General features: G+C 52.9%; 2 protein-coding genes across 2 annotated transcripts in view; one reads left to right on the forward strand and one right to left on the reverse strand.

Annotated features, from left to right (window-relative positions):
• The window catches only part of CREBRF (CREB3 regulatory factor), a 515,923-nt gene that overhangs the window by 42,311 nt on the left and 447,912 nt on the right, over window positions 1-25,700 (forward strand). The gene's annotated exons all lie outside the window — the stretch shown is intronic.
• Window positions 6,406-8,038, reverse strand: NKX2-5 (NK2 homeobox 5). The gene is made up of 2 exons (XM_065734973.1): window positions 7,627-8,038; window positions 6,406-7,026 (listed from the first exon to the last, which is right to left on the reverse strand). Exons 1-2 carry the CDS (start codon window positions 7,892-7,894, stop codon window positions 6,419-6,421), a joined length of 876 nt encoding a protein of 291 aa, XP_065591045.1. The 5' UTR covers window positions 7,895-8,038; the 3' UTR covers window positions 6,406-6,418.

Here is a 25,700-nt window from a genome sequence, read left to right on the forward strand (position 1 = left end):
TCTCAAGGAGAAATATGGCTGGGCTCTGGGTTGGTGTCCTGGGCCTGGCACTCTTGTGAGTTGTTTGTGCATCATCTCAAAGGAGGAGTTAGCCCAAGGTCCCAGACAGGCACAGGAGCAGTGGCTGAGAGAGATACCGTAGAACATCTCTTTCAATAGCGGCGATTCTGCTTTGGTGTTTTAAGAACTACGGTTGAGTAACATGAATTTTTGGCATTGCTTTGAAAGGGCTGTCTGTAAAGATGTCGGCGGAGAACCTGAGCTCTTTGTGTCTGCAGTGGTGATAGCATGGGGCTCTCACAGTGCCCGCTGGAGTGCGGGGTATGTATGGATTGCTCTCTGGACACATAATTGGAAAGAGAAACTCAGATATACACCGTACCCCAAAGCAAGTATAACCCCCCTGACCCTCACAACTAGAAATAAGTAGCAGGATACGAGAGCCTCAGCATGGGAGGGTGCCAGCAGTGCAGCCGGGTGTCAGCGTGTCCGTCTGCTCCTGTGAGCCCTCGCGCTGCCTGCGCCGGTATGGGAATCTTCAGTGGGATTATCCGTGTCCGTAAAGTGAAGTGTGTGTAATTGGGGGGTGGGTCTGGACGTGTCTCTGTGGGTATGTGGCGAGGAGGAAGCAGCAGCTGACACTGCACAATGCATAAAGCAGTACATGAAACCTCAAGTCAACCAAGATTTATACTTTCCTTCCCAGAAATAGCATAGATCATCCCATTGATATCATTAGAACTGAAGCCAGGCGGTACAAATTTGCTCTAATTTTTTGGTACTTAAAAATATGAAAAACTTGCTTATTTGACTGAAAGTTCCCCCCCACCTCCTTTGGTGGCCTGTTTTTTAGCTGCCCTTCTCGATGACAGCCGACCAGCACTGCGTGCATGTTTGTGTGCTGCACCTCCACCGGCTGCAAGGGCTGCTCTGAAAGCAGCTTTTATTCCTCACAGACAGTCAGGAGGACAACAGTCCTGGCCAGGAAGATGGGATTTGGGGGCAACTTTTAGGAGCCAGCACTGCGACTTTCTCAAAGCTTATGCTGGAGGACAATGCAATCTATTTAGGAAACATCTGCCATGCTAAAATAAACGGTGGTATATTCCTGCAGCAACAGAGTGTACTGAACTGTATTCCCAATCTGCAGAACACAGAAAATATTTCTGAGATGAGATGTTTTCAACTGTGAAACAACCAGGTTTGTTGGTTCTAGGAACAGAGCTCTAAAACACCCTTTTAAAATTGTTTGTTTCTCAAGAGGTAACAGAGTGGTTCATAGACTATGAAATGTTTGACAAACTTGCTTTTCTTTGCCTGCTTGGGTCTGCTAACTCCTGACATTACCCACTCTACAGTAGCATCATTCATGTTTGTTTCTCCTGCAGCCTTGCCATCTCCACAAATAGCAATTCAGCTCCAGAATGTCTCCCCAAGACCAATAAATGCAAACCAAACCCAAACTTTGGCCACTACGAGCTTCTGCCCCTTTGCAAGTTTGGACAACAACTTTTTGCAGCACATCAAACCACACAAGCACTGAGCAACCTCTGCAGACCCCGTGGCTGGATCTGGTGCTTGTGCACCCCCTGCTCACATCTGTGTAGTTGCAATGTCTGCACTGACCCTCTGCAAATGCAATGCCCCCCTCTGTAATGGAGCTGGGAAAGCTGTGCTCATCTCCTGCCTTGCAGAGCCGTGTTTTAGCCATTAGCCCCTGCTGCCTGTTTGACACCAAGCAAATGTTATTTTAAGCAGGGGTGACTTAACAAATGTTTTATAGGCTTGGTGGAGTCGGTGCATCAGTTGCTGAGCGCACAAAGCTGCATTAAGACTGTCCTGCTTTGCTCTTCTAAATTCTCATCTCTCTTCCTGGGCTTCTGTCATCTTTTCCTTTTGCTCCTATTCAGGAAACAGTTTATTTTTTGTCTCATTTTGCTGCTTAGTGTATTCATCCAGGCACCATTTACTCAGCTTGTATGCGATCTGCAGTTCCAGCAACTCCTTTAAGCAAAGACAAAGAAACTTGCCTGTTTTCTACTGATTTCAGTCATCCCATAGGTGTTGGTCTGCTTTCTGGGCAATAGTTGGGGCTAAGTACATGCAGCACTGTGAGACACTTCAGAGCTGCCTGGTTGGCTGCTCTGAGCACAGCACAGCAGTTCTGGGAGCACTCTGCTCTGTGCTTTCTGAAGATGAGCAGCAGTGCAAGGGAAGAGCAGGGTTGGGGAATCTTAGAAGTCCATGTTGATACCAGAAAGAAAAGATCAGCGTGGGTCAGTGTGTGGCGTGGAGGGAGCAGTAATGCTGTGTAGGCTGGGGTAGAGGTTGGACTACGATCATAAGTCAAGGTGTTCTCAGAGAGGGGAAAATCACTGACACCCCCTCTAGTGTGAGAGCAGGAGGAGGTTAGGGAAGGCCTTTGGATGATGGGATGCTCTGAGAAGACCTCGTCTCTAAATGGAGCTTTCTGCCCAGCGATGCTCTGGAGGAGGCAGGGCGTTAAGTGGCTGTAATTCGCACCCAGCCCGTTCCCCATCGCTTAGCTGAACCTTGACTGATTAACTTCCACGGACACACTGCCCGCGCTTACTCTTTTGTTAGGAGAAATCTCCAATTCTTTCTCTCTCCGCATCAAAATGCATCGCACAGCCCGCACTGCACTAGGTAACCCCCATCCGGGAGGTAGAACCAGACTGAAAGCTCCACCTCCCCTCCACACACAGCGAGGAATCACATCTTAAAGGTGTTGATTCTTCTTAATAATCCCCATTAACGAGAAATCACTTACTGCTGATACTGATCTAAACTGTTGTCAGTGAGATGAATTAGGAGTGGGGTGGGGTTGTTTTCCTGTTGTTTTCCTGCCGGGCTTCTCCAGAACACTTGGGCTGATTCCTGCCTGGACCAAACCTCCTTTTCCAGCTCCACGAAGTATGCTGTGCAAAGGTTCCCCGAATTTAAGGAATAAAGTTCTGTCCGCAGATGCACTCTAAGGAACATTACATTATTCAGCAATTATCTCGATTTCCACAAAGCTGCTGGAGACTGGGGATTTGCTATCAGTCCCTTACAGCTGGCATGTTTGTTCATTATTGACCTTGTTTCCTTACCAGCTGTGTGTGTTCTTGGATAGTTTGAATAAACCCACCGTACACCATTTGTCTGGAAAAAAAAGCAAAAATGGTGCCGCGCTGCATTTGCTCCTGTTACTCTCATGTGGAGTGTGGGCACTGAATTCTTCCAAATGAAGCTGGTGTTGGGGGGAGGGTGATGCTGGTGCCTGACTGCACCATCCAAAAAAAGCTGAGGAAAGGGCACTGAGATCAGTTCCAAGTGCAAACTTTATTAAAACCTGTTTCTCCCCTTAGCTTGCCCCCAAGCGCTGAGAGAATCTCTGATTCTGGGTTTCCTGGAGAAGTGCTGCTACTTTATGCTTTCCTGTGGAATGATGCTTTCTAAGCACAGTCTTTTCCATATTTTGCTATACACCTGAAGCCCTTGGGGCTCAGAGACCCATGTCAGCTTGAGCACATTCTGCTTTTCTAAGTGTTGGAGAGGGCTGGACTCTAGAGAGCACGCTGTGATGTGTGTGACAGCCTTAGTGCCACCAAAGTCCTGGGGAAATCTCACTGCCTGACCCCTTGCTCTGGGGCTGCTGGACTGATGCAGAGCCAGCAGCAGTGGGGTGCATGGTTAGGCCAGCGAGCCCCCACATGCTGGATGTTCATTCCTTATTGGAGATTAATTCTGTCATGCTTCTCCCAAGCCCAGCTAAAGGAAGTTCTCCTATCTATGCTTCATGCCATGGCTGTTGGAGTAGGGCTGAGCACTGCTTTGGCTCCAGCCAGCTGCGGCTGTGTCCTCTGTCTAAATCACAGCCTCGAATTCTCTGGCTGCTGCTCCAAGCCCCGGCCTTGTCCTGCCATGCATCTCCTCATGATGCAACCCCCGCAGGGAAGTTTGGGGAGGAGGGGAGCATGTGAACAGCCCGGGGCTGGGGGTTACATCCATCCCGCTAAGGAATGAGCACAGCACAGTTCTGGCAATTGGACCCAGAGCCAGTGCCCATAACAGTGATCATCAGGCCCTGTCCCTCTGACAGCTGGAGTCCCTGATAGCCAGAGCTCTGAGATATTCCTGGAGAAAATAAATGTGAAGAAGTGAACATGTGAGGAAGGCGAAGGATGTTTGGGGTGTGTGGAAGTGAGATGGATGCTGTGATGTTGTGTAGAGTTACTTTTGTTCCTGGACTCTCTCTGCAGTCCATGCTGGTAGGTCCCTTAGTAAAGGGTTAGGGCCATGCTCTGAATTTAGTAATTCATATTTTAGGCAGTCTTGCTGCTTTCCCTCGTGTTAACTCAGGACTTGTCCTCATCTCCTGGGGTCTTGCTGTCAGCTCTGATCCTGGCCAAGCTCAGCAGCAGCAGCAGCAGCATGGTCTGACTGTGAATGGTGCCAGCAGGGCAATAGCATTGTGCACACTTGGCAGATAAGGAAACTGAGGCACAGAGTTGCCTGTGCCCCACAGCACCTGGCAGTGGCAAAGCTCAGATCCTGCTCCTTCCCGGGATCTCTTGAGCAGATAGGCACCCTCAGCTCAAATAGAGCAGCATGTTTCCTGTCTAACCTGCTCTCTCTCTACCTCCTACTGGGTTCTGTGTGTCCTTCCATAACAGGAGGTGTGTGGGAAGAAGGCAGAAGTTAGCATGCAGCCAGCAGTCCCGGGGCAGGAGAGGTTTCACGTCGAGGCAGCCTTTGCTGTCTCCACACTTAGAAGTGTGCAGCCGTGAGTCCGTGCACTTGTGTCCCCTTTGGTGTCACAAACCTGGCGTCCTCTGCCAGTGCTTGGGGGCAGATTCCCACGCGATGACCGAGGGCCAGCCCTAGCACGGCTCACAGCCATCAGCATCTGTGCTCCACGCAGCGTTAGGGGCTTTGGGAGCGGAGCAGCACCCGGCTCTCTCCTTCCATTAGCAGAGATAGGAAGGAGATGGGAGCCCCTTATCTGCGCGATCCTACCCGGGGGTGTGTGCGGTTGGTCCCTTCGGGATGGAGGGGCAGGGGCTGCAGGAGGCTCCGTTCACCCGCAGTCTCTCATCCCTGTCCCAGGGCCACAGCCACCCTGTCTCCATCCCTGTTTACTGATGGGACCGATACGGCCAAGACAGGAGAGGTTGCAGGTTCCCCTAATCGCCTTATCGCCGGGCCGGACAATCTCAGACACTCAGAGGATGTTTTGACTGCGCTGAATTACAATGTTTGTTGTTTCTCACTCCCAATAATTGACATTTAATAGCGACTACTGTAAAAGCGGACGAGGGGCTGGGGCTAAGCCAGAAGAGAGGTGCGGGGGGGGAGGGGAAGGGAGGTGGGGCACTCACTGCCTCCGAGCAAGACCCGACCTGCTGTTTTATGGCTCGGAACGTTGCTGCCCTCGCACTGCCGTTCTGTGCTAGGAAGAAATCAGCGTTCCCCACTCCCCCGCCCCCCCTCCCCGGCCCCAGTGTGCCCGGGGACAGCAAGCAGGGCTCCCCTTCTCCAAGAGCCCCACAACAACGCGGCCGGCCCGGCCCCTCCCGCGATGGGACTGGGGGTGGAGGGGGGGACAAGGCACGGCGGTCCTGCCTGGGCAGGGTGCGTTCGAAACAGCTTTTAAATTGCTTTTGAAAATACATTAACGGGCGCATCAAAACGGGAATCACTGCGATTACCGAAGGGGTAAAGGAAGAGAGAGGAGGGGAAAAGTAATATAACATAAATAAATGAAAAGGTGAACGGGGGCGGCAGTGGGAGCCCCGTGGGCTCTCGGCTGCCCAATGAAGGCCAGGGACGCGCAAGGTGAAGCCACTCTCTTTAATGACAACTCGCTGATCTCCGTCAGCTCGTACAGCAAAAAGGAAACACGTCCGAACGGGCAGCGGGGCGAGGAGCGGACAGTGCATCTGAATCCTAACTCACGTCTTAGTGCATAACCCTACAGGGAGCGGGTCGGGTCGGGTCGGGTCGGGTCGGAGCGCCCGGTCCTCGGCCGTCCCCATCCTGTGCTGGGGACAGCGACCGCGGGGTGCGGCGCCCGGACCGGGCAGGAGGGGGGAGGAAGGAGGAACCGGACGGGAAGTGCAAAATTAAATGTGGTTCTCAGTAATAATTAGGATAAGAGTTAAAGAGAAGAAAGAAAAAAGAAAGGAGAAAGAGTTGTAGGGCTTGGCTTGCCGTTGTTTAGGAACAAGTCAAGCGAAATGACCGACTGTATTGTAGGAAGGAAGGAGGGGAGAAGGGAACGACCGGGACGAGCACCGTGCCCCAGAGTCCCGGGGAGCTCCCCGCGGTCCCGCACCGCGCTGCCCTCGCCCCGCAGCCCGGCGATGCCCCGGACCCCCCCTCCCCCCCCCGCAGCCCCGCGCTCCGGGCCGCCCTACCACGCTCGGATCCCGTGCAACGTGGAGATGCCCGCGTTCCCCTGCGGGATGGGCGGCTGCACCGAATTCAAGTCCCCCACGCTGAAGTTCATGAAGTTGTTGCCGGCCGCCGAGGGCTGCACAGGCTGCACGGCCGGGTAGCTGCAGTTGTAGTTGGCGTTGCAGGCGGGGCTGTTGTAGTTGGGGTACGCGGGGTAGGCGTTGTAGCTATAGGGGTTAATGCTGACATTGTAGGGCGAGCTGTATGGGGAAGACTCCCCCAGGCAGGGCTTCCCGTCCCGCACCAGCACCGGCACTGCTATCCGCCGGGGAGGCGGGATCCCCACCATCTCCAGGGTCTGGTCCTGTCTCTGCCTTTTGCATTTGTACCTTCTATTCTGGAACCAAATTTTCACCTGGGTAGAGGTGAGCTTTAGGACATTCGCTAGATGGTCTCTCTCGGGAGCTGAGAGGTATTTCTGCTGCTTGAACCTTCTCTCCAGTTCGTAGACTTGGGCTTGAGAAAAGAGGACGCGTGGTTTCCTCCTCTTCCTCTGTCTGGGCCGCTCGGGATCCTCCAGCTCTCTCTTCTCCTGCTCCAGGCTCTTGTGCAGGGAACACAGTTCTGCAGCAAAATACACGTATAGAGGAAAAAGAGAGAGAGCAAAGTAAAAAAAGAGCAAAGTGGTACTACCGACCCGTGTGACCACGAGTGAACCCCGCAGCACTGCTCACCCCCATCTGTGCGGGGTCTGCCCCGCAGCACCAGCTCCGTTTGGAGCTTCTGAGCTAACCTCATCAGCGATTTGAAGTCGTTATTATTATATTACCATGTTTGTTTATTTGTTTTTTTTAATTGTTTTTAGGGTTTTGTTTGTTATAAGCAAGGATCCGTGCATCCCTTTTAGTTCCGCCACAACTTGGGCTCATCTCATACTTGGATCTGTCTCATATTTGTGCTTCTCTCGTAGCTGGATTTATCTCATATTTATATCCCTTTATATTGAATCTCACCCCACAGAGGTACGCTCGCCGTGCTCGTTAGGAAAAAGATTCACCACCTCATCGCTCTGCGGCCACAGCCGAGGCCTCGCGTACCCCTGCACATCCCCCCGCCCCGTGTCGCGGCCCCAACCCCGCTCCCGGGGGGTTTCTCCCCATCGTGGCAGCTCGGAAGGCCTTCGGGCCGGGCTGCAGAGGGCCGAGCGCGGTGCCGCCGTTTTACCTTTCTTGTCCGCCTTGGAGTCCTTGGCCGCATCCATCTCCCCGTAGCTCTTCACGTAGTAGGGGCCGGGGAAGGCGGCGGGGGGCTTGACCGGGGTCGGCTCGGGCAGGGCGGGCGGTTCGGAGCCGAACGCCTCCTGCTTGAAGGTGGCCAGCATGCAGGAGGGCGAGGAGAGCTCCATGGGGGCCAGGCCGCCCTGCTGCTGCTGCTCCAGGTTCAAAATATCCTTGACCGAGAAGGGAGTCGTCGTCACAGGGCTAGGAAACATTGCGGAGGAGAGCGGGGCAGCGGCCGCAGCCCCGGGTCATGGAAGGGGAGGAGAGGAGCGGGCGGCCCGGAGCGCTGCTGCAGCGTGGGCTGCTGGGGGGGGCACATAGCATCCCGCAGGAGCCGGCCCTGTGCGCTGCACGCAGGTAGGAGCGGACCATAAGGGACGGGAAGGAGGGACTAGGCAGTTTTTGGGTGACTTTAGCTTTCTATTGGCCAACATTGCGGTGATGGTATGAGAGATGCAAAGTTCCATGTCACCTAATATAGTAATACATCGCAAAAACATCCCCGCTCATTTAAAGGGGCGGCACTGTATTTATCCAGCTTTCCCCGCTCGGTTTGTTGATCCATTAAAAACAACAACAAAAAAGCCACTCCCGACCGGACTGGCCCGATGTGTACAGAGCCCCTATCTGATGCCATCTATCATACAGTCAGATTAAATAAACAGGCCGGGAGGAAACCATCAACCAAATATGTGCTGATTTCATTTTTCTTAAGGAAGGAACGGAGTTTTCGTTTTTAGCGCTCTGCAATAAACTAAAAAAAAAAACAAAAAAAAAACGGGGACTTCGCTGCGCTGCGGGCGCGTTCAAGGGGAAATCCGTGCTAAGGGTTACACGGACGCTGCGGTGCAGCACAACCGCAAAGCCCCGCAACACAGCGGCCCTGAGCAGCCCCGGGGGGCGGAACGGGGTTGTTTTTTCCACCCTTGTTTGTAAAGCTTTCAAACTAAACCAAACCCTACGAAGGCTGCTCCTCCGCGGCCCGACGGAGTTCGGAGCATAGAGGGGTCCCGGGGATAGCGCAGCCCCGGGGTGGGGGGGGGGGGGGGGGGGGGGGCGGCAGCCCCGCTCCCGGTCCGGTCTGAGTGCTTTAGGGGGCGGCCCTGTGTCCCCCGCAGATCCCGCAGAGCCTCGGTCCGCCCGTGAGGCCCCGCACGCCCAGGGCGGCAGTGGGCTCGGTGACTTCACGCACACGGAGTCGCTGAAGGGAACCGTAGCGACAAACCCGCAGGCTGAGGAGGGGCGGTACGGCGCTTAGGGGTGAGAAGCATTAAAAAAAATCCCCTTGAGCGATTTGTTCGGTGCGACGGCGCGGCTCCGCGAGGCGGTGGGACATGGGGCCGGGCTGCCAGCAGAGAGGCCCCGCGGCCGCGGTGAGTTGGTGAGTCCCAGGCGGACCCTGACCGGAGGTGTGGGACACGGGGACGGGTTTTGTAGGTGAGGGGCAGTTTGCAGAGTTTGTCCCCGCAAACCTTCCTCCTCCCGCACGTGAGCGTGAACGGTCCGAGGAGGCGAAAAGCAGAGCACCTGTCCGCAGCTGCCCTGAGCTGCCGCCTTTCCCCTCCGGACAGATTTTGTCCTTCTGCACTTCCGAATCCCATTCGGGGGCACTGAGTTAAGGGCTCTTTTGCGGGCGACTTTGGGGCCGGGGTCGAAGCAGCGCTCGCGATCTCCCTACAGCCCTCCCTCTGCCGCCCGGGGAGCGGTTCTTTGTGAAGCAGATCCGCATCTCTCGCTGACAGTCGGAGCGATGAGCGTGCGGGGAGGCCTCAATTATGGCTAGTTAATGAGGGAGGGCGGCGGCCATCCCGCTCCGTGCGGCTGCGCTGCCCGAGGACGTCCCTGAGAAACCGGGACCCAGGGGACCGGCGGATCGGAGGGGACATTTTTCGGCCGCAGGAAAAGAGATGAGGGGCCCGGGAAGGGCGAAGGCAGCTTCCCAGAGCCTCCTGGGTCAGTGGGGCACTGTCCGACGGCCCTTCGGATCTCGTTGCCCCCCTTTCATCTCTATGTAAGCCACTCGAGATAGCTTAGGGAAATGCTAAAATAACGAAATGAGCTCGATCTCCTTCAAAACCTAGCCCGACGGCAGCAGGCCCACCCGCTTTAAGGGCAGCTCCTTCGGGACGGGAGAAATCCGGGTGCACGGGGTTTCGGGGAGACACAGCTCCCGTCCCGGCTGCATGGAGGAGCTCAGGGCGGGGAGAAAGGTACTGCCCACCCGGGGAGCCCGGAGAGGAGCGGTCCCGGCCCGCAGCGCATCCCCGTCGGGGCGGCCCGGGGGGCACGGGGTGGAAAGCGGCCGGAGAACGGCTGCTGATGGAGCACCGAAGGGCTTTCCTGCAGCCCCCAGTCACACGGCCGCTCCCGATCGATGTGGGCCCGGCTGCAGAGGGTGGAAGTGATTAATTGAACGATAAGCCGGAGCTATCATTTGGAATGTCATTAATGCGTCGGGGAGACATTCATTGGAGACAGACAGCGTTATCTCCGCTTTATCTTTAACAATGCATCACTTTTAATACTGCAGTTTAGAAACAAATGGGGGCTTTAGCCTCAGCCCTTCTCCGCGTGTTTATATTTTTGGAAGAATCACAACTAGTGGGAGTCCCGGGCTCGGTCCCCTGATAAATGAACATTAGCACTTTTTAGAACTACTGTATCAACAAAAAGAGCTGCAGGGCCGCAATAATTGGTGAAAAAGCAAACACTCCGCAAAGAGAGGCCAGGTCTGCTCTGTGTCCGGCTGATTGATGAATAAGTCACTGACACGCTGCAACTCACGGACTTTCCGGGTCGGGGCTCGGCACCCATTCCCCCGCCTCCTTCCCCGCTGCTTTCCGGCTCACTCCTGGCTCCGGGCACTGCTCCGGGCCGTTCATCCCGACGCACCGCGGCTCTCTGCCCGCTCAGCCCCGAGCCCGACCCCCGCGCCCACGAACCCCTCTCTGGCTGGCGCTGGCTGCCACACCGCCCCATTGCTTCTGTTCGGGACTGCTAAATGAAATTCGTTTAACTTTTATATTTAGAGGGCTTTTCTCGCTGTAAAGAAGCAAGCAACCGAAAAAAAAAAAAGTCACAAGAAGCTCCGCAGAGCACATCCTCCCTCCCCCCGAGCTTTCGACACCTCGGACTGTTTAGAGAGAGAGAAAAGGGGCCTTTTGGAAAAGTTTTCCTCTTACTGCCACCCGGGTAAGGTGTCCAGGGCCCCCTCCCGCCCTAATTCCCGGCTATCTCCCGAGGACTCTGTTTATACCTCGCCGGTAAATGCTGGGTTTTAAAACCTTGTCACTAATTGAGTGCTAACACTTCAGGTGCTATAGATTTGTTAAGAGCCAGTAGTCCAGAAATAGCCTATTAGGGTTTCCTTGGGTGAGCTGGTGCCAATCTCCCCGTTCCCGTAGTGGGACCTCGGCATCCTCGTGTCCCCTCGGGGCCGGGAGAGCTCTGCTTTCACCCCTCCACGTTCCTGCGGAGGAAAAAGCCTTTGGAGCTGTCCAGGCACTTCTCCCTGCTGCAGCCACAATCCCCTCGTTCCCTTGCTGTGGTTCCTTTGGGCCTTTCTCGCTGGAACCGGGCGAGCTCCCAGCGCTCATTTCCTGCGGGGAGAGCATCTTCCCTCCCCCAGCACCTCACCGCGGGGATTGCGCCGGGAAAAGAGATTTCTGACCTTCCAAGCAGGGCAGAGCGCGGCCGGAAAGCACCCGCTTGGGTCTCCTCCCTTATTTCGGGGCGATTTCTAGCCAAACCCAGAATAAAACAGTTTTGTGATGTTTCGGTTTTAGAGCTCCTTCTGCTTTTTTAGGGAGAAGAGCCCGGGGGACGAGTGGCGGCTGCTCTGTCATCTCGTTCGGTGACTCGGGACGGTGACAGGGGCAGGGTGACTCGGGCAGCAGTTATGGGCTTTCCCTGCTGCCCTCGCTGGGCTCCGTGCCTGGAATCCGGCAATTAGGCTGGCTGCTGCTCCGCGCCTCTGGAGGTGGGTTTCTTCCCCCTGGGCTGAAGCGCAGGCTGCGAGCCGCTCAGATAAACGAAATGTTTGAATTTTACCTTCCCTGTGGCTTTTCTGTCTGTGCCGGGTTCGCTGGTGGGAGAGTAACACGGGACTTCGCTCCCGTCTTAGCACCCGAGCACTGCCGCAGCGATCGCGCTTCGGGGTCGTCTCCGGTACGCACGGATTACACGTGCTCGAGTAAAACCTTTTTAGTGGAGTGAATTAATCACCAAAGCTCTCGTTCGTTATGGTTTCAAGAGGAACGCGACGCGATACAGTTCTTTTAGGGACAGAAAAACTAAGCGAGGAGACTTTCACGTTTAGGAAGCACAACAACGGTTCGACATGCGAATCCTGTAGCCAGACTGCAGCGGTGGCAGTTGATGGGTAAAATCGTTTTAAAAACGATTTTTTTTTTTCCGGACACAGAGAGTCATGGGTTGGTTGGAAGGACAAAGCTGTGACGGCGGCGGCTGCCCGGCCCCAGCCCTGATACTCTGAACCGGGCGAGTAGAAGCCGCCGCGGGGATCTCAGAGCATCCGCAGCTTTCTCCTGCCTGTGCAAATCTGATCCATTATGCGATGTCACGCCGTGGGACAGCTCTGGGGCTCCAGAGCAGCGGGACCCCGCTCCCAGCCCTCCCCGGGCCGGGGCTGCCCTTGGTCCTGCAGGCGGGGTGTACGGCTCCGGGTGGGGGCACTTTTAGAGTGAGATGGTGTTGGGACTTTGTCCTAAAAGGCATTCCCATCTCCCTCTCGCTGTGCCAGCTCCTCGGGGCTCCCAGCAGCCTGCAGCCCCGGGAGAGCCCCGTCCGAGCCGGGGAGGGGGGAGGTCGGAGGACGAAGCCGGTCGAGTTACAGAACCCTGACCCCTACCTCCGCTCCAGCGTCTCCCGGCGATGTCCCCTCGGCTCCTGCCAGGGCCCAGCTCGTGACCCACAGCCGGAGAGGCATGAAATCGGCTGCCGGGAGGGCACGGACGGGCAGTCGCTGCTCCGTTCTCCGTCCGCTTCCCCGCACTCACCGCACCGCAGCTGCCCCAGGGGAGGTACGGGAGTGCCGGGGCTGCCGCTGCCCCGCGAAATCCCCCACCCGACCTCGAGGCTCACGGCCAGCTCTCAATCAATTAAAAACAATAAAGAAAACGAAATAAAACCCCGCAAAGTTGAGGCGGTAGGACGCGCTTTCACTTTTCGCTTTCCGTTCATCTCGCGTTTTACTTTTGCTCTTCTCGTGTCGGTTTAAGTTGCTTCCTTTTCCCACCGTTGAATCGGGGAAACGGACGCTCCGAGCAAACGCGCTCCGTGCGGGAGGGCCGCACCTGCTGCGTGCAGCCCCGCGGGGCAGCCCGGCCCCGGCCGCGGTCCACTCGGGGACTCCCGGCTCTGCCCTCCCCCCACCCCCCGGGCCCTGCGGCTGGGGCTCCGTGTCCCCCCGAGGTGGGGAGAAGGGCTGAGAAGTGTCTGGAGCCGTACGAGAAAGTGGGAAATAAACACACACAGTTTGCACCCGCCCGATGAGCGGTTCACGGAAAACACGGTATATTTATGTCGAGAGAGTAAGGGAAAGAAACGAAAATCTTGCGAAAGTTCTTTAGAATGTTTTAAATTCGTTTTCCCTGGGAAACGTTTCTCGCATCTCGAGAAGTTTCTTTTTACGTCTCAAATGAAAGCCGCATCCGCATAAAGCAGACCGCATAAAGCTGTGGTGCGGACCCCGAGAGCATCGCTGAGCTCAGCCCTTCCCCGCAGGGGACATCGCGACAGAAGGGCGGAGAGGGGCTCGGGGGGGGCTCGGGGGGTGGGACTGCTCCAGTCCGGACACCGCCCGCGCTCCGTTTGGCAATTAAAGAACTGGGGAAAAAAAAATCAAAATTAACTCAGTGAAATGTGACTTTATTTTGTGGACGAAGTTTATTTCTGAAAGAGATCGGAGGGTTTTGTTTTCGGCTGCTGGCTTTTTTTCACGGTTCTGTGTGCTTTTCTCCCGGCTTTCTGTTTTTTTTTTTTTTTTTTTTTTTGGGGGGGAGGTGGGGGGGTGAGGGGAATGTGGCCGCACTGCTTTTGGGAAGGGGGATCCGATGGGAAAGGTGAATCCCGGAGGCTGCCCCGCTTGGTGCAGATGTTGTAACCCGGGCCCGAGGCGCCCGCTGCTGCCGTGATGGGTTAGTGCTGAGCTCCGGCCCCGTGCAGCTCCTGGGCAGCACCTGCTGCGGGCAGAGGGATGGGGGAGCTCCGTAGGGTGGGCTTTGTGGTTACAGCAGCGGGGTCCCCATGCAGGCCGTGTCCTCAGCCCTCTGGGGCAGCAAGCTTGGGAAAAAATTCCAGGGCTGGCAGCGCAGCCAGTTGAGGCATCATTGTGCTGAATATTAGAGCCAGAGGCAGAAAACATCCCTTCCTCCCTTCCTCCCTTCCTTCGTTTTCTTTTTTTCTTTTTAGACCCTGACCCATTGCAGTTCTAATATGCAGTCCTGATCAGAGCTCAAGAGGATATTTCCTCCTCCAGTGTTTCTCTGGGCAAAGAGGCACCAGCAGATTTTTTCCATAATGATGAAAACATCTGGCCGTCCCCGAGCTGTCAGGCTCCGTATTGCTGCTTCCCAGATGCCGCCTGCCCCAGCACAGCCCCTCTGTGCCCGGGGCACCCACATGGGCCCTGCACTCCGACCTCCTGCAGCGGCCCGGGGACACCCGACACTGCACACGGGGACCCAAACCTCTGCAGTTCTCTCTCCATGGCTCTTTGGGTTCAGAAATGCAGTTGGAAATGCAATTCTCCCTCCCCCAACGAGACCGGGGGAAAAAATTCAATCCCTAAGTGTTTTCTGAGTATTTTCCCTTTGTGTTGTCCAGAAGTTGTTTCCACCGCTGCCCCCATGTGTGGCAGTGAATCCTAAGAGAAATAAAGACATAGTAAGTGCTTGAATATCTGGATTATGAGGATCATTCATGTGCTTGGAGCATCATAACAGAGTAGAGGCCCAAACAGTGGATTCTGCTGCACGTTGTAATTTTGGTTGTGGAACCGAACTGGCCCTGGAAAATGAACAAAGATGCATCCAAGTGGAATGGCTGAAAAAATAAATACTTTCTTAGGTCACAAGAAAACACTCTGAAAGATGCATTTGGCTCCAAGTGGGCAGAGCAGCCTGGGCCCTATCGAGAGTGACTCTTAGAATTTCAGTATTTAAAAAGGAAAGAGGGGGATGTACTATGTTTAAAAATATGACTTTACTTAGTCCCAAAGAAGAATAAACAAAGCAAAGGCAAAAACCTAAATGCCTCTAGAGAAAAAAATGTGTTTAACCACATTTCTAAACTATCCCTTTCCTTCTCCGTCCCCGCTTTTTAAAATATGGACAAATAACAGTCACACTCAGAACCATTGTGTCCTATTCCAGCCTCTCTATCTTTACTCTCATTGATGCCAAAGTCCATAAAATAACAATAATATTTACAAAATATGAACCTGATCCAGTAGTTCACGTTCGGGCAGAGCTTTGCACTTAAGGTGATGGAAGCTGCTGCAGACAGCAGAGCGGAAAATCACCACGTATTTCCCATCCTGGGAACTTCAGATTTCAGCATGGATGGGAAAGCTCTGCAGGGCTGAGCCTCGGCCATGTCAGTGCTGAGCTGTAGGGGTTGTGCAGAAGGAGGCACGGCGGGTGTAGCTCTGTGGAGGAGACCCAGTGGAAGCAGTGAAGATCTGCTCACTGAGCCCAATCTTTCCTTTTCTCATCCCACATTTATTCTCAGGGACTTGTTAGCATTAGCTGGATTAAGGTTCCGGTAGGGAAACGTATCTTGCCGTACAGACTTCTGTTCTACAGTTTGATGTGAGTAAACAGCGTTGGCTATATGTATTAGTTCGTGATAAGCCTCAGAAGCTCTGGAGTAAATCTGCATTTTGAAGTTGGTCCTTTCTTTGGCTGGTTGCTGGGCTCACTCTGAAACAGTTTTCACACAAATAATGCACAAGCAAAAATGAAGGAAAGTGGTTGTTGTGCAAACTGCGAAGTCAGGTGCTCAGCACCCCGGGTTTGACCTTCTGCTGTGTACACCCACAGCCAGGAGTGAGGCTTTTGGCTTTATTTTAGCTTGGTTTCCCCCCGCCCCCCCCCCCTCTGCCTCCCAAAGTTTGCAGGATGAACAGCGCTGGTGCAGCAAGCTGCCATTCAGTATTTAGTTTTATGCTTCCTGTTAGCATGTGGCCCCAGGCCTTGTTTCACTGTGAGCTGTTAGGCCGTGGAGGCAGAGCTTTTCATTGCATCACTCATTGCAGGAGTGTCTGAGGGCTTTGGTACCAGGGATTCTGCCTTCCCATCCCACGTGTGGGAGGGAATCGTTGAGGAGCATTACCCCTATTGCTCAGAGAGTGCAAGGTGCAGAGATAGAGGTTAAAAGCACCCATTCCTCTGGGGCAGTCAGAGGTAGATGCAGTGTGACTTTGAGTACTTGGGATGCTAAAAGTTGCTAGGATCTTTAAAATATGTAAAAACACAGAGGAACTGAAATTTACCTCCCCTGAGGTTTCCCAGTGTGGGGGCAGGTGTCATTTGATCTCAACTGATAGAAAGTACTCAGTATGAGGAGATAATGGAAATACAGGATGAGCCCTTTCGAGGCTCTGTCCAGAAGTGGCCACCAGCTTGTCACACCACTGTCCCTCACTCCATGGCCAAGTGCCACCTGGTGGGACCTGCAGCCCTCCTGGGAGCTGCTGTGCTGGGAGATCTGGGGACAGTGGGCACCCGTGCTGTGGGTGCAGCTGGGGAGCAGCCACTGGGCTTCCTTGGGAGCTCACAACAAGAGAACAACCAGGGGCATGAAATCAGAAAAAGCCCAAAGCAGAGCAGAGTGCAACACAGCCCGCAGCTGGGTTGTGCATTCGCCCAACGTGCTGACACTGGCATCGTTCTAAAGCTAGAAACACTGAGCTCCCTGCTTGCTTTCTTTTTGATCACTTTCTGTTCTGTGAAAGTTGTGTCTATCCAGCCACACTTATTTGAGTGAACAGTCTGTCTGTAGAAACATTAGCATCCTGCCACTGCGTTTCCAGGGAACGCTATCTCTGTCTGCTTTGTCTCACCTCTATCTGGTTTTGGACACCCCATCCTCGGCATGGCTTTCCTTCTATCAGTTGTGGCGTGTGTTTTTATGATGGGAAAGGCTATCCTTAGGAGCAGAAGCTGTTACCTCATCAGGAAGATGTTAGGTGGATCTGGCTTTTGATCACTTTGTTAGCTAGGACTTGATTTGACTGCTGTGGCAATCGCATGGCCAATACAGCGACGCGTCCTGTCAGAGCCATCCTGCTCTCCTCACTGTCATTGAAACTCTGAGATAAGTGGCAGTGAGATGTCTGTCTGGGGGTGGAACCAGCAATTTCTGGTTTAATCCACACTGAGCTACAGCACAGGTTTCTACCAAGGATCTGAGAGCAGCACAGTTTATACAGTGCATGCTGGTGGGTAAATTTAGAGTTGACAACTCCCTTCCACAATTGCAGAACTCAAGGACAGTCCTATCAGGTGGCAACTGGCTGGGGGAGTATTTATAATCCATTTGCTGACTGGAATTATTACAAACCTGTCATCCCTATTACCACTTGGGAAACCACATAACCAAGGGTCGATGATGCCAATGGCTGTTGGTGATCTTTTTGGCAAGAGCTGAACATGTTATTCCTGACTGCCAAACGGATTTCAGCCTCCACAGAAAGCTGTCACCAAGACCAAGTGCTGTCTGGATCCTTTCCTTAGAGCTCTGCTGACCTGGGGAAACGGGAGATCTGACACAGAGACAGATTGCAGCCTGCCCAGGCTGAGGTATGGATGGAGGGCTGAGGAGCTGACAGCCATCTGTGAGGCAAGCACAGAGCTTCTTTCCTCTCCTAATGCCGAGCAGCATCTCGTGCTCGTGCTTATTTCAGCAGGTAGTGCTCTCTGTTCTCTGTGTCCGCATGCCCACATGCTCAAATCTGTGATGCATCTAGATTTGACTGTGCCCATTTATCCGAGAGCAAGGCCTGCTGCAGCTTTGCAGTGGGTGCTCAGCAGGGCCGGGCTGACTACCTGCCACCTGACTCGGCTTTTCACACAACCACATTATCATTAATTTACCACAGTATCATTAAGGTTAGAAAAGTCTTGTAAGATCATCAGGTCCAACCCCAACCCACCCCCACCATACCCGCTAACCATGTCCCTCAGTGCTACATTTCCAGTTCTTGAACACCCCCAGGGGTGGTGACTGCACCCCCTCCCTGGGTTCCAGTGTCTGACCACTCTTTCTGAGAAGAATTTTTTCCATTTTTTCTTATTTTTTCCATCTCTGCAGAACTGCTGCAGGCTGTGAGACATCCAGCACCAGCAGACACCCTGCCCTGTGCCTCCCAATTATGTGTCAAGGGCCCTGCTCCAGCTTGGCAGCTGGATGAACTAATTGTGCTTGTCTTCTTCTCTCAAACAAATGAATCTGGTTTATTGTTGGATTATCTTAGTGGTCTTTTTTTAACCTTACTAATTCTGTGGTTCTATGAAACCCAAACAGCACAGCTAGCTAACCTCTCCAGGAGCTCCAGATCCATCTCTTCTTTGCTGTCCTCCTCTATCTTCTTTATTTCCTTCTTTCTTGACTTGAAGCATCACTCTCTGTTGGTCTTTCCCTACCAGTTTTCCACAAAACAACATGTACCCAAGGTGCACCCACAGCGCAGAGGTCTGAGGCTGTGAGCAGCCAAATTCCCACAAGCTCCTGCTCAACAGCTGATGCCGTGATGGAGCTATTGCTTTTGGGGGAGAAAGGAGAGGTTTAAGCTCTCATGACAAGTAACATCCCTTGCCCAGTTTCATAACCCAGTACCCTCAGCACGTATCCTGCTCTTCACATGGCTTCTGCAGACATGCACAGTGGGTGATGGCAGAAGGGGAAGAGCCATTACTGGGTATCAGAGTGCCACAAAATCCCAGTGCCAAATACAGGTGTGTGGGGTGACTTTAGGGCAAAGCATGAATGAAGTGACAGTGGTTAAAGACAGAATTTACCACCCAGCTCAAGGCTGTGTCCAAAGGGACTCAAACCTTTCTCATTTGATGTATTGCATGCATGTAGAACAGTACCATGGCCCACAACTTGCTTCACATCCCATCTTTTCAGTATCTGAATTTAACTTCAAGCCCACGTATGTTTCAGAAGAGAACTATATTCTGCATCCGCAAATCACATCAACTGCTGGAAATTGGCACATGTTTGTCCCCAAACAGAAACCAGAGGAAAGGCTCCACTCCAGAAAATCTGTTGCCAGATGGCATTTTTGAGCAGAAGGAAAAGAAGAGAATGTTAAATACTGCTCTGCTTTGAAAAGTGGTTTCATAAACGATTCTGATTCTATGATAAATGCAGCTTAGTGCGCAGTAACGCTGTCGGTTGTTCTTTCCAGAGAAGTGTCAAGAGGTGGATGTCTATCATTCATCAATGTATTCACTGAAATGAATGCAAAGGACACATTTAATGCTTCAGGCTCTCACATTTTTCTATGTCATGTCTCCTTGCCTCCTCTATGGCTGCACCAAGCACACTGCTGTGCTGTCCTGCTCGCTGCTGGCCATGCACGGGTGCTGTTATCCATTTGCTTTTCCTTGAGGCACTCATTCCTTCCTGGAAGAGAAGCAGCTAGGCCTAGAGTTGCCTGGTTCCTCCTATCCCCTGCTTTGACAGGAGACGCTGCCTTCGCCCCTTGCCCGTCCGCTGGTATCTCACCTGTCCCTCACAAGTTCGCTAATGGCCGAGATAACCGCGCTCCGAGTACCCTGGGATAAAATTCCTTGGGGACAGCCGAGTAGGAAACATCGCCCTTATCTACCCATTTCCCAGCTTATTCTGTCCCCACTCAGAATTAAGCTCCTGCTGCTGTCACTGCCGCTGCTTTCGCTGAGGAGAGCAGAAATAGGCAGCGAGCGCTCGGGCATCACGCAGGACCGCTGCTCGGCTGCGGAGCATCCCTCTCCCGCACATCATGGGGCCGGGGTGGGCCCGCAGCAGAGCAGTGCAGGGGGCGGGGGGGTGGGGAGGAGGGTGGGCTCCGCTCGGGGAAACGCGGGGTGCGGCCGCCGCCAAGCGGGGTGCGGGGGTAATGCGGGCTGCGGGCTGCTTGCCCTCAGAGCGGCTGACGGTGCGGGGGGCTGCTTTTCCCCCTGCCCCCACCGTGGGCCGCTCTGAGGTGCTCTCACCGAGCAATGAATAAATCCCGTGTCTTGCCGATAGCTGGCTTTGATCCGTCGGGATTATTGCTGCTCTTGTTATTTGTATGTCACTGGCTGCAGAATTGATGGCACGGTCTGTGAGTTGCGTTCCAGTAAATAACCTCCTTAGCACTTATTCTCTTTTACTAAAAAGGCTCTGGAAAGGATCGCTTAAAACTTAATTAAAGTTAATATCACGAATCAGTGTTCCAGAGCTCACCAGACATTTGCTGTTCTGGATGAACACTGTCCCTTTCACTGACCCACCCCTTCTCTGCTGTTATCTGCAAAACCCAGATACTGACATCCGAAAGCAGAGCTGTTCTCTAGGAAAAGTGATGAGTCCCAATTAAGAGTGTCATCAAACAAACTGAGAACCTGAGTGAACACCTCCACACGCTCAGTTCTGGCCAAGTCTGATATCAGAGGGATGCAGGAGCATTAAGGGCCGTCTTGTGGTTGCTGCTGTGGTTCCAGTTGCATCCTTTGCTGCTTCAAATGCTCTAACACTGCGTGGGAGAGAGCGTGGAAGATCTGGCGCTGGGGAACAACGCATCTGCAGCTGTGGGGACACCACCACAGGAAAAGCAGGGGTAGGTCTTCTCCCATCCGCCTTCTAGGGCCACGTTGCCCCCTCCGTGCAGCTGACTGCCGGCTCCCCCCCCCCAGGGGTGAGCAGGCGGTCAGAGAAGGGCTGCAGGGAGGAAGAACACAGCCATCAAACAGCGCACGTGGGGTCGTGCAAAGCGTTCAGCCGAAGTCCGCTGCTGATGCTGGGTTTTGTGGCCGTACTGAGGGCCATCTCTCCATCCCCGGCCAGAGCCCGGAGCTCACCCCCCCACCCCCCCGCCCCGCTCCTGCTCGCCCCGTGCCGAGCTGCCGTGCCCGCTCCCGCTGCAAGGTGGTGCTGCGGAACAGCGGAACGGCCCAACCAACAGCGGGAGCTGGGAGGGGGGGGGGCACCCCACGGGTCGCCTTCTCTAGCCCAATACCTTGTGCTTTTTGGGGGTAGACGGACCGTTGCCGGTGGCTTAAGCTGATGGGATGAGCTCCTCGCCTTGGGGAGATGGAGGTGCGCGTCGCACGGTGCCGGTTTTGCTTCCAGAAGTGGTGACTTATCTGCAACCGCAGCAAAATCCTTTGGGCGTCTTAAACTGGTGTGCTGTGGTTGACCAGAGGATGTAGGTCGGAGCACTAAGTACAGCCCTCGCGCTGCAGTTCTTGGTTTTGCCCCACCTGCATGTGTTCACTTGCACCGTTACGCAGCATTTACTCGGATCTCAGTAGGAGGTTTTACGGTGCAAAGTGTCTTAAAATTCATCAGGATGGACATGGGAATTCAGAAAGGGAATCGCAGGAAGGAACTGTTATCTAAATGAGACTCTCTCATATATCGAATATATATGGGAGGCAAAGTAAGTGTATAAAAGCCCATTCTGCATGTAAAAGTGGTGTATTCAAGGTTGTTTAAGAAGCAAGCTAAATTAGATTTACTTTTGCTGATCAGAGTTTTCAAGACTTTTAGCATGAGCAGAACATGTTCTGAAATACTTTTTCACAACTAGAAAACAAAAATTAATCTCTCCTACTCCTCAAGCCATTAACTGGAACCTGAACAGCAAAGTACTTCAATTGAATTAATTGAATAAATCAGAATGAGTGATGCTGATTGTTTTTTTCCATCCTTGCAGTAAAAGTTGTTTCCATTAAAAGCTTGTTGAGCTTTTTGGCAGCTTCTGCGCGTGCCTTCCACCTTCTCAGCAGTGTGACTTTTCTGCATGGTGTTATCACATGCAAAGAATTTCATGAGATTATGGTATGGGTTTGATCCTACTTCTAATGTCACTTGAAATGCGTGTAGGTGAAATTAAGGAACCAAAACTTACTAAGTTAGTGTTAATTGACAATGAGTATCTACCAGCTGTCTATATATACCCCAGCAGGTTGCTTTTATGCTGACACTGACTTTGTTAATGGCATTGGCCTTGGCTGAGCATAATGTCTTCTTTTCTATTCTCATCCTCTTGACATTTGCTCCTGAAGCACATGGCCCTGAGAGCTGCTGTGAGGGCTTTGGAGCTTTATCCTCAATCCACTTCCAAACGTTGGCTGGAGTTTCCCCAACGCAGACACGGGAAGGCAGCCCTGCCTTGGGGCTTTGGGCACTGCTCACAGAATGAGCCTGCTGTGGATTTGCAAACCTGGGTGTCCTGCTTGGCCTCCAGAGGCAGCTCCAGAAGAGAGCGGCCTGGTGTCCCAACCCTGTGTGGATGTCCCCTGTAACCCAGCTCCTGACGCCTCCATATTGGCCACAAACACCTTCCATCTCTCCCTAGACGCAGCTGTTGCTTTGTGAACTGGAGCAAGTCACTTGTCCCTGCTCCCTCCAGCCTTTGCTGTGGCTATTTTGAGAGTCACCTCCTTGGTCCGTGGACTCTCCTGTAGCATGTACTTAGCTGGATTTGAGGAGTCATAGCATCGTGTGGCCCAGACCCACTGCTGAAGCAGCAGGTCCAGCAGGTCTGACCTGACGTGCACGTGTGCTGCAAGCTCTGGCTGTGCACAGAGCTTAGGACTCATGCTGGAAACATAGTGGGTTGCTGTGAGAAGTAGGGTTGGGACACCAGGAAATCGGTGTGAGAATGCAGGAATTGCAGGGAATATGATGCCAATGGATGTGAAGTTAAGAGTGCTTCGGCTTTCTCTTTCCTCCCTGGGCCTTGGCACCCCTCTGCTCTGGGGCAGGTTTGCAGGCACAGGGACAGTGTTCCTTCTGTGCTACACGGTGTGTACAGGCATAACCTCATTAGCAGCTTATTAATGGTGATCTCACTTTTTTCTATTGCATTTTTTATGCTCTTTCACCCATCTATATGTGGTGAGCGCCGGTAAGAGTCTGCAGCAGAGTGGAGGTGATGTGTCTGAGTAATTTCTGTGCTCCTGTGCCTACCACATCTACTCAGCAGTAAGCAGAGGCAAGATTACACCCTGATTTCTGCCAGCAGCTCAATTCCCTTGAAACTCTTTCAAGAGAAAACCATGGTGCAACTCGGGGTTCCCATTTGCCTTGGCTTTCTTCCATATCTTCTCTGCTTCTTCCCTTTTTATTTATTTATTTATTTAGTTAATTTTGGCTATTTTTATTCTTTTTTTTTCATTTTGTTTTTCCCTCTGTTACTTCTTCAGTTTTCCCCTCTCCTTTCTCCTCCTTTCTCTCTCTCTCTCCCTTGCTGCTGGATATTATGAGCAGTGACAGCAACCGCTGGGAGCTGGAATCCAAGCAGATAACAGCACAGCCATGAGAATCCGTCTGCTCAGCTACAATTAGCCCTGCTGATATCTTTCACCTGGACAGAGCTGCCTTATCATCGCTACTTCTTGGAAAATGAAGGGTCACAGATACTGATCGCAGATAGCACGACTCTGGCATTTCCCTCTGGTTTTCATGTTGCTGGAATCCCTTTTTGGCTCCCTTCTCCCTGTGATTAGTTTTGCATCTCTCTTGTTCAGCTGTGCTGCTGTCAGATGGAAAGCAGGCACCGCCGCTTTCCAAAGGGTATATGGCTGAAACAGAAACCCGGGGTACATTTACCTGATGTGAGCAACAGCACACGTCCATGGATCCTGCGTGTTTCTGAAGTTCAAAGCCAGAAATAAAATAACGCGTCAGTGCCCCAGGGCCTCTTTATGGTGAGCTGCTGCCCTGTCTTTGGAAACTCCGGAGCGGGGCTTGAGCCAGAGCCGGCTGTGCTGGTGGAGTGCTGGGCCGATCCCCAGCCCTGCTCCTGGCTGCCTGCGCAGCTCCTGCCCGGCACTGTGAAGATGTTGGCAAATGCTTCCATTGCTTTTTTTTTTTTTTTTACATCGTGGATGAGTTTGAGAGATTATTTCTTGAGTCTGGAGGCAGCATGCTGTCCTTTGTGGCCTTTGTTTTGGTGGCCGGTCCATCCTTCTGATATAAAGACAATTCCTTGCTTTGCATTTCCTGTTTGCTCTGATATCTTTCTTTCTATTGGCCTTGTGCATACAGTGGGAATCACAGAATCATAGGCTCATTTGAGTTGGAAGGGACCCTTAATGATCACATAATCCGACTCCTTGCAACAAACAGCAGTACCCACAGCTCCATCAGTGCTCAGAGCCCCTCCGGCCTGACCTTGGGTGTCTGCAGAGATGGGGCACCACCACCTCTGGGCAACCTGTGTCAGTGCCTCACCACCCTCGTTGTGGAGAATTCCTTCCTTATATCTAAGCTAAATCTGTTCAGCCTGGAGAAGAAAAGGCTCTGGGGAGACCTGAGAGCAGCCTGTCAGTATCTAAGGGGGGGCTGTAAGAAAGAAGGGGACAGACTCTTTGGGAGCGTCTGTTGCAATAGGATGAGGGGAAATGGTTTCATACTGAAAGAAGGAATTTCCCCTGATCTGGATGAGCTCCAAGTCCTTTTTTGCTGTATCCATATGAACCCACAGTGGTGCTGCAGCCTCAGTTGGGGTTGTTGTGCTGCGGCTGCCAGGAGCAGCGTTCCAGTGAACTGCACGCTCTGTGTGCGGTGACACTGCTGCCACAGCTCCCGTGGGCTCAGCAGCACACATCCAGCTCAAATGCACCGCGTGACCGTGCTTATGTTTTGGTCAGCCGGGGCACACTGTGTGGAGCCAGCACTGTGCTTCTGCAGTGACTTTGGTTTGTTGTGAGACAGCGATCGAAGGATTTCTGCCGATACGAGATAACACGGAGGGACACCATCACGTGTTGCCTTGCAGTCGCATGGAGGTCCCTAACACCAGACCTGAAGTGTTTCTGCTGGAGGAGCACAGGGGATGGAGCAGCTGCTGCATTCCAGCAGTGCTTTGCATGCAGAGCTGTGCCTCTTCCCTTGCTGAGCATGCACAGTGCCTGCTGCAGATGAGCTGCCCCATGGGACAGTCCCTTCCTGCTGGTGTTCCTCCAAAGCAAACCTTCCTTTGGTTTATAATATTCCTTTGGTGAGTTTTATGGCTCCTGAAGAATAAGTTCAGTCCTTGTCTCATCCTCAGGAGAACTGCAAAGATCTGAAAATACACTTTCTTCCAAAGACAAGGGTGGGTGTTGCTCTGGAGTTTCTTTATCCTATGAGGCTTTGACTTTCCATTGCAGCCTCTGCCCTTTCTGTCCTGCTGAAGCCTTGTGCTGGTAGAAAATGTGATCCTCCTATTACCTGCCCACCCACCCTTAGTCCAGACAGAAGAAAACATAGGTGAATCGCCAGAGGAATGCAAATCCAATAAATTGCAACATTTCTGTGTTTATCTGACCTTCAGTGTTTACAAATTTGGCTGGCAGTCTTATGAAAGAGGATCTGACCAACTTATTGGTCAATTGGATCTTAATGCTCTTCTTGTTTCTGGTCTGTCTGGCAATACTGTAAGAACAGTTTGTTCTAAGCAAGCTCCTGAATGAGTTTGTGTGCTGAGATGGCATCATGACATATTCTCAGTGCTGTCTCCTGGTCTTTTTTTACTCCACCCTTCCAAATTTTTTTCTAAGTCATTGCTGAGAATAATTGCTGTATTCACTCAGACCAGCGGTGGCATCCTGCTGCCATCCTCCGGGGGGAGGGGTGCAAAGAGCCCCGGGCCATTTCTCAGGCTGCATCAAAGCTGTGCTGCTTTCATGCATGTGATCAGCTAAAGGGAAGAGAGAGAGCACCCCATCTGTGTAGGATGGCCAAAATTGAAGTAGTTTGGTGTATAAAATCACAAAGCCTAGCAAACTTCATTTCAGGCTTCAGAAAGCAACA

The sequence above is a fragment of the Cyrtonyx montezumae genome, unplaced genomic scaffold (genome assembly GCF_038088225.1).
Source record: "Cyrtonyx montezumae isolate F1298 unplaced genomic scaffold, pur_monq_1.0 scaffold_18, whole genome shotgun sequence".
NCBI lineage: Eukaryota > Metazoa > Chordata > Aves > Galliformes > Odontophoridae > Cyrtonyx > Cyrtonyx montezumae.

Excerpts from the sequence above, each read along its gene's own strand:
- NKX2-5 (XM_065734973.1), bottom strand. The coding sequence starts at position 7,894 with ATGTTTCCTAGCCCTGTGACGACGACTCCCTTCTCGGTCAAGGATATT. Across the intron at positions 7,027-7,626 it reads CTCCAAGGCGGACAAGAAAG|AACTGTGTTCCCTGCACAAG; the intron begins GTAAAACGGCGG and ends ATTTTGCTGCAG.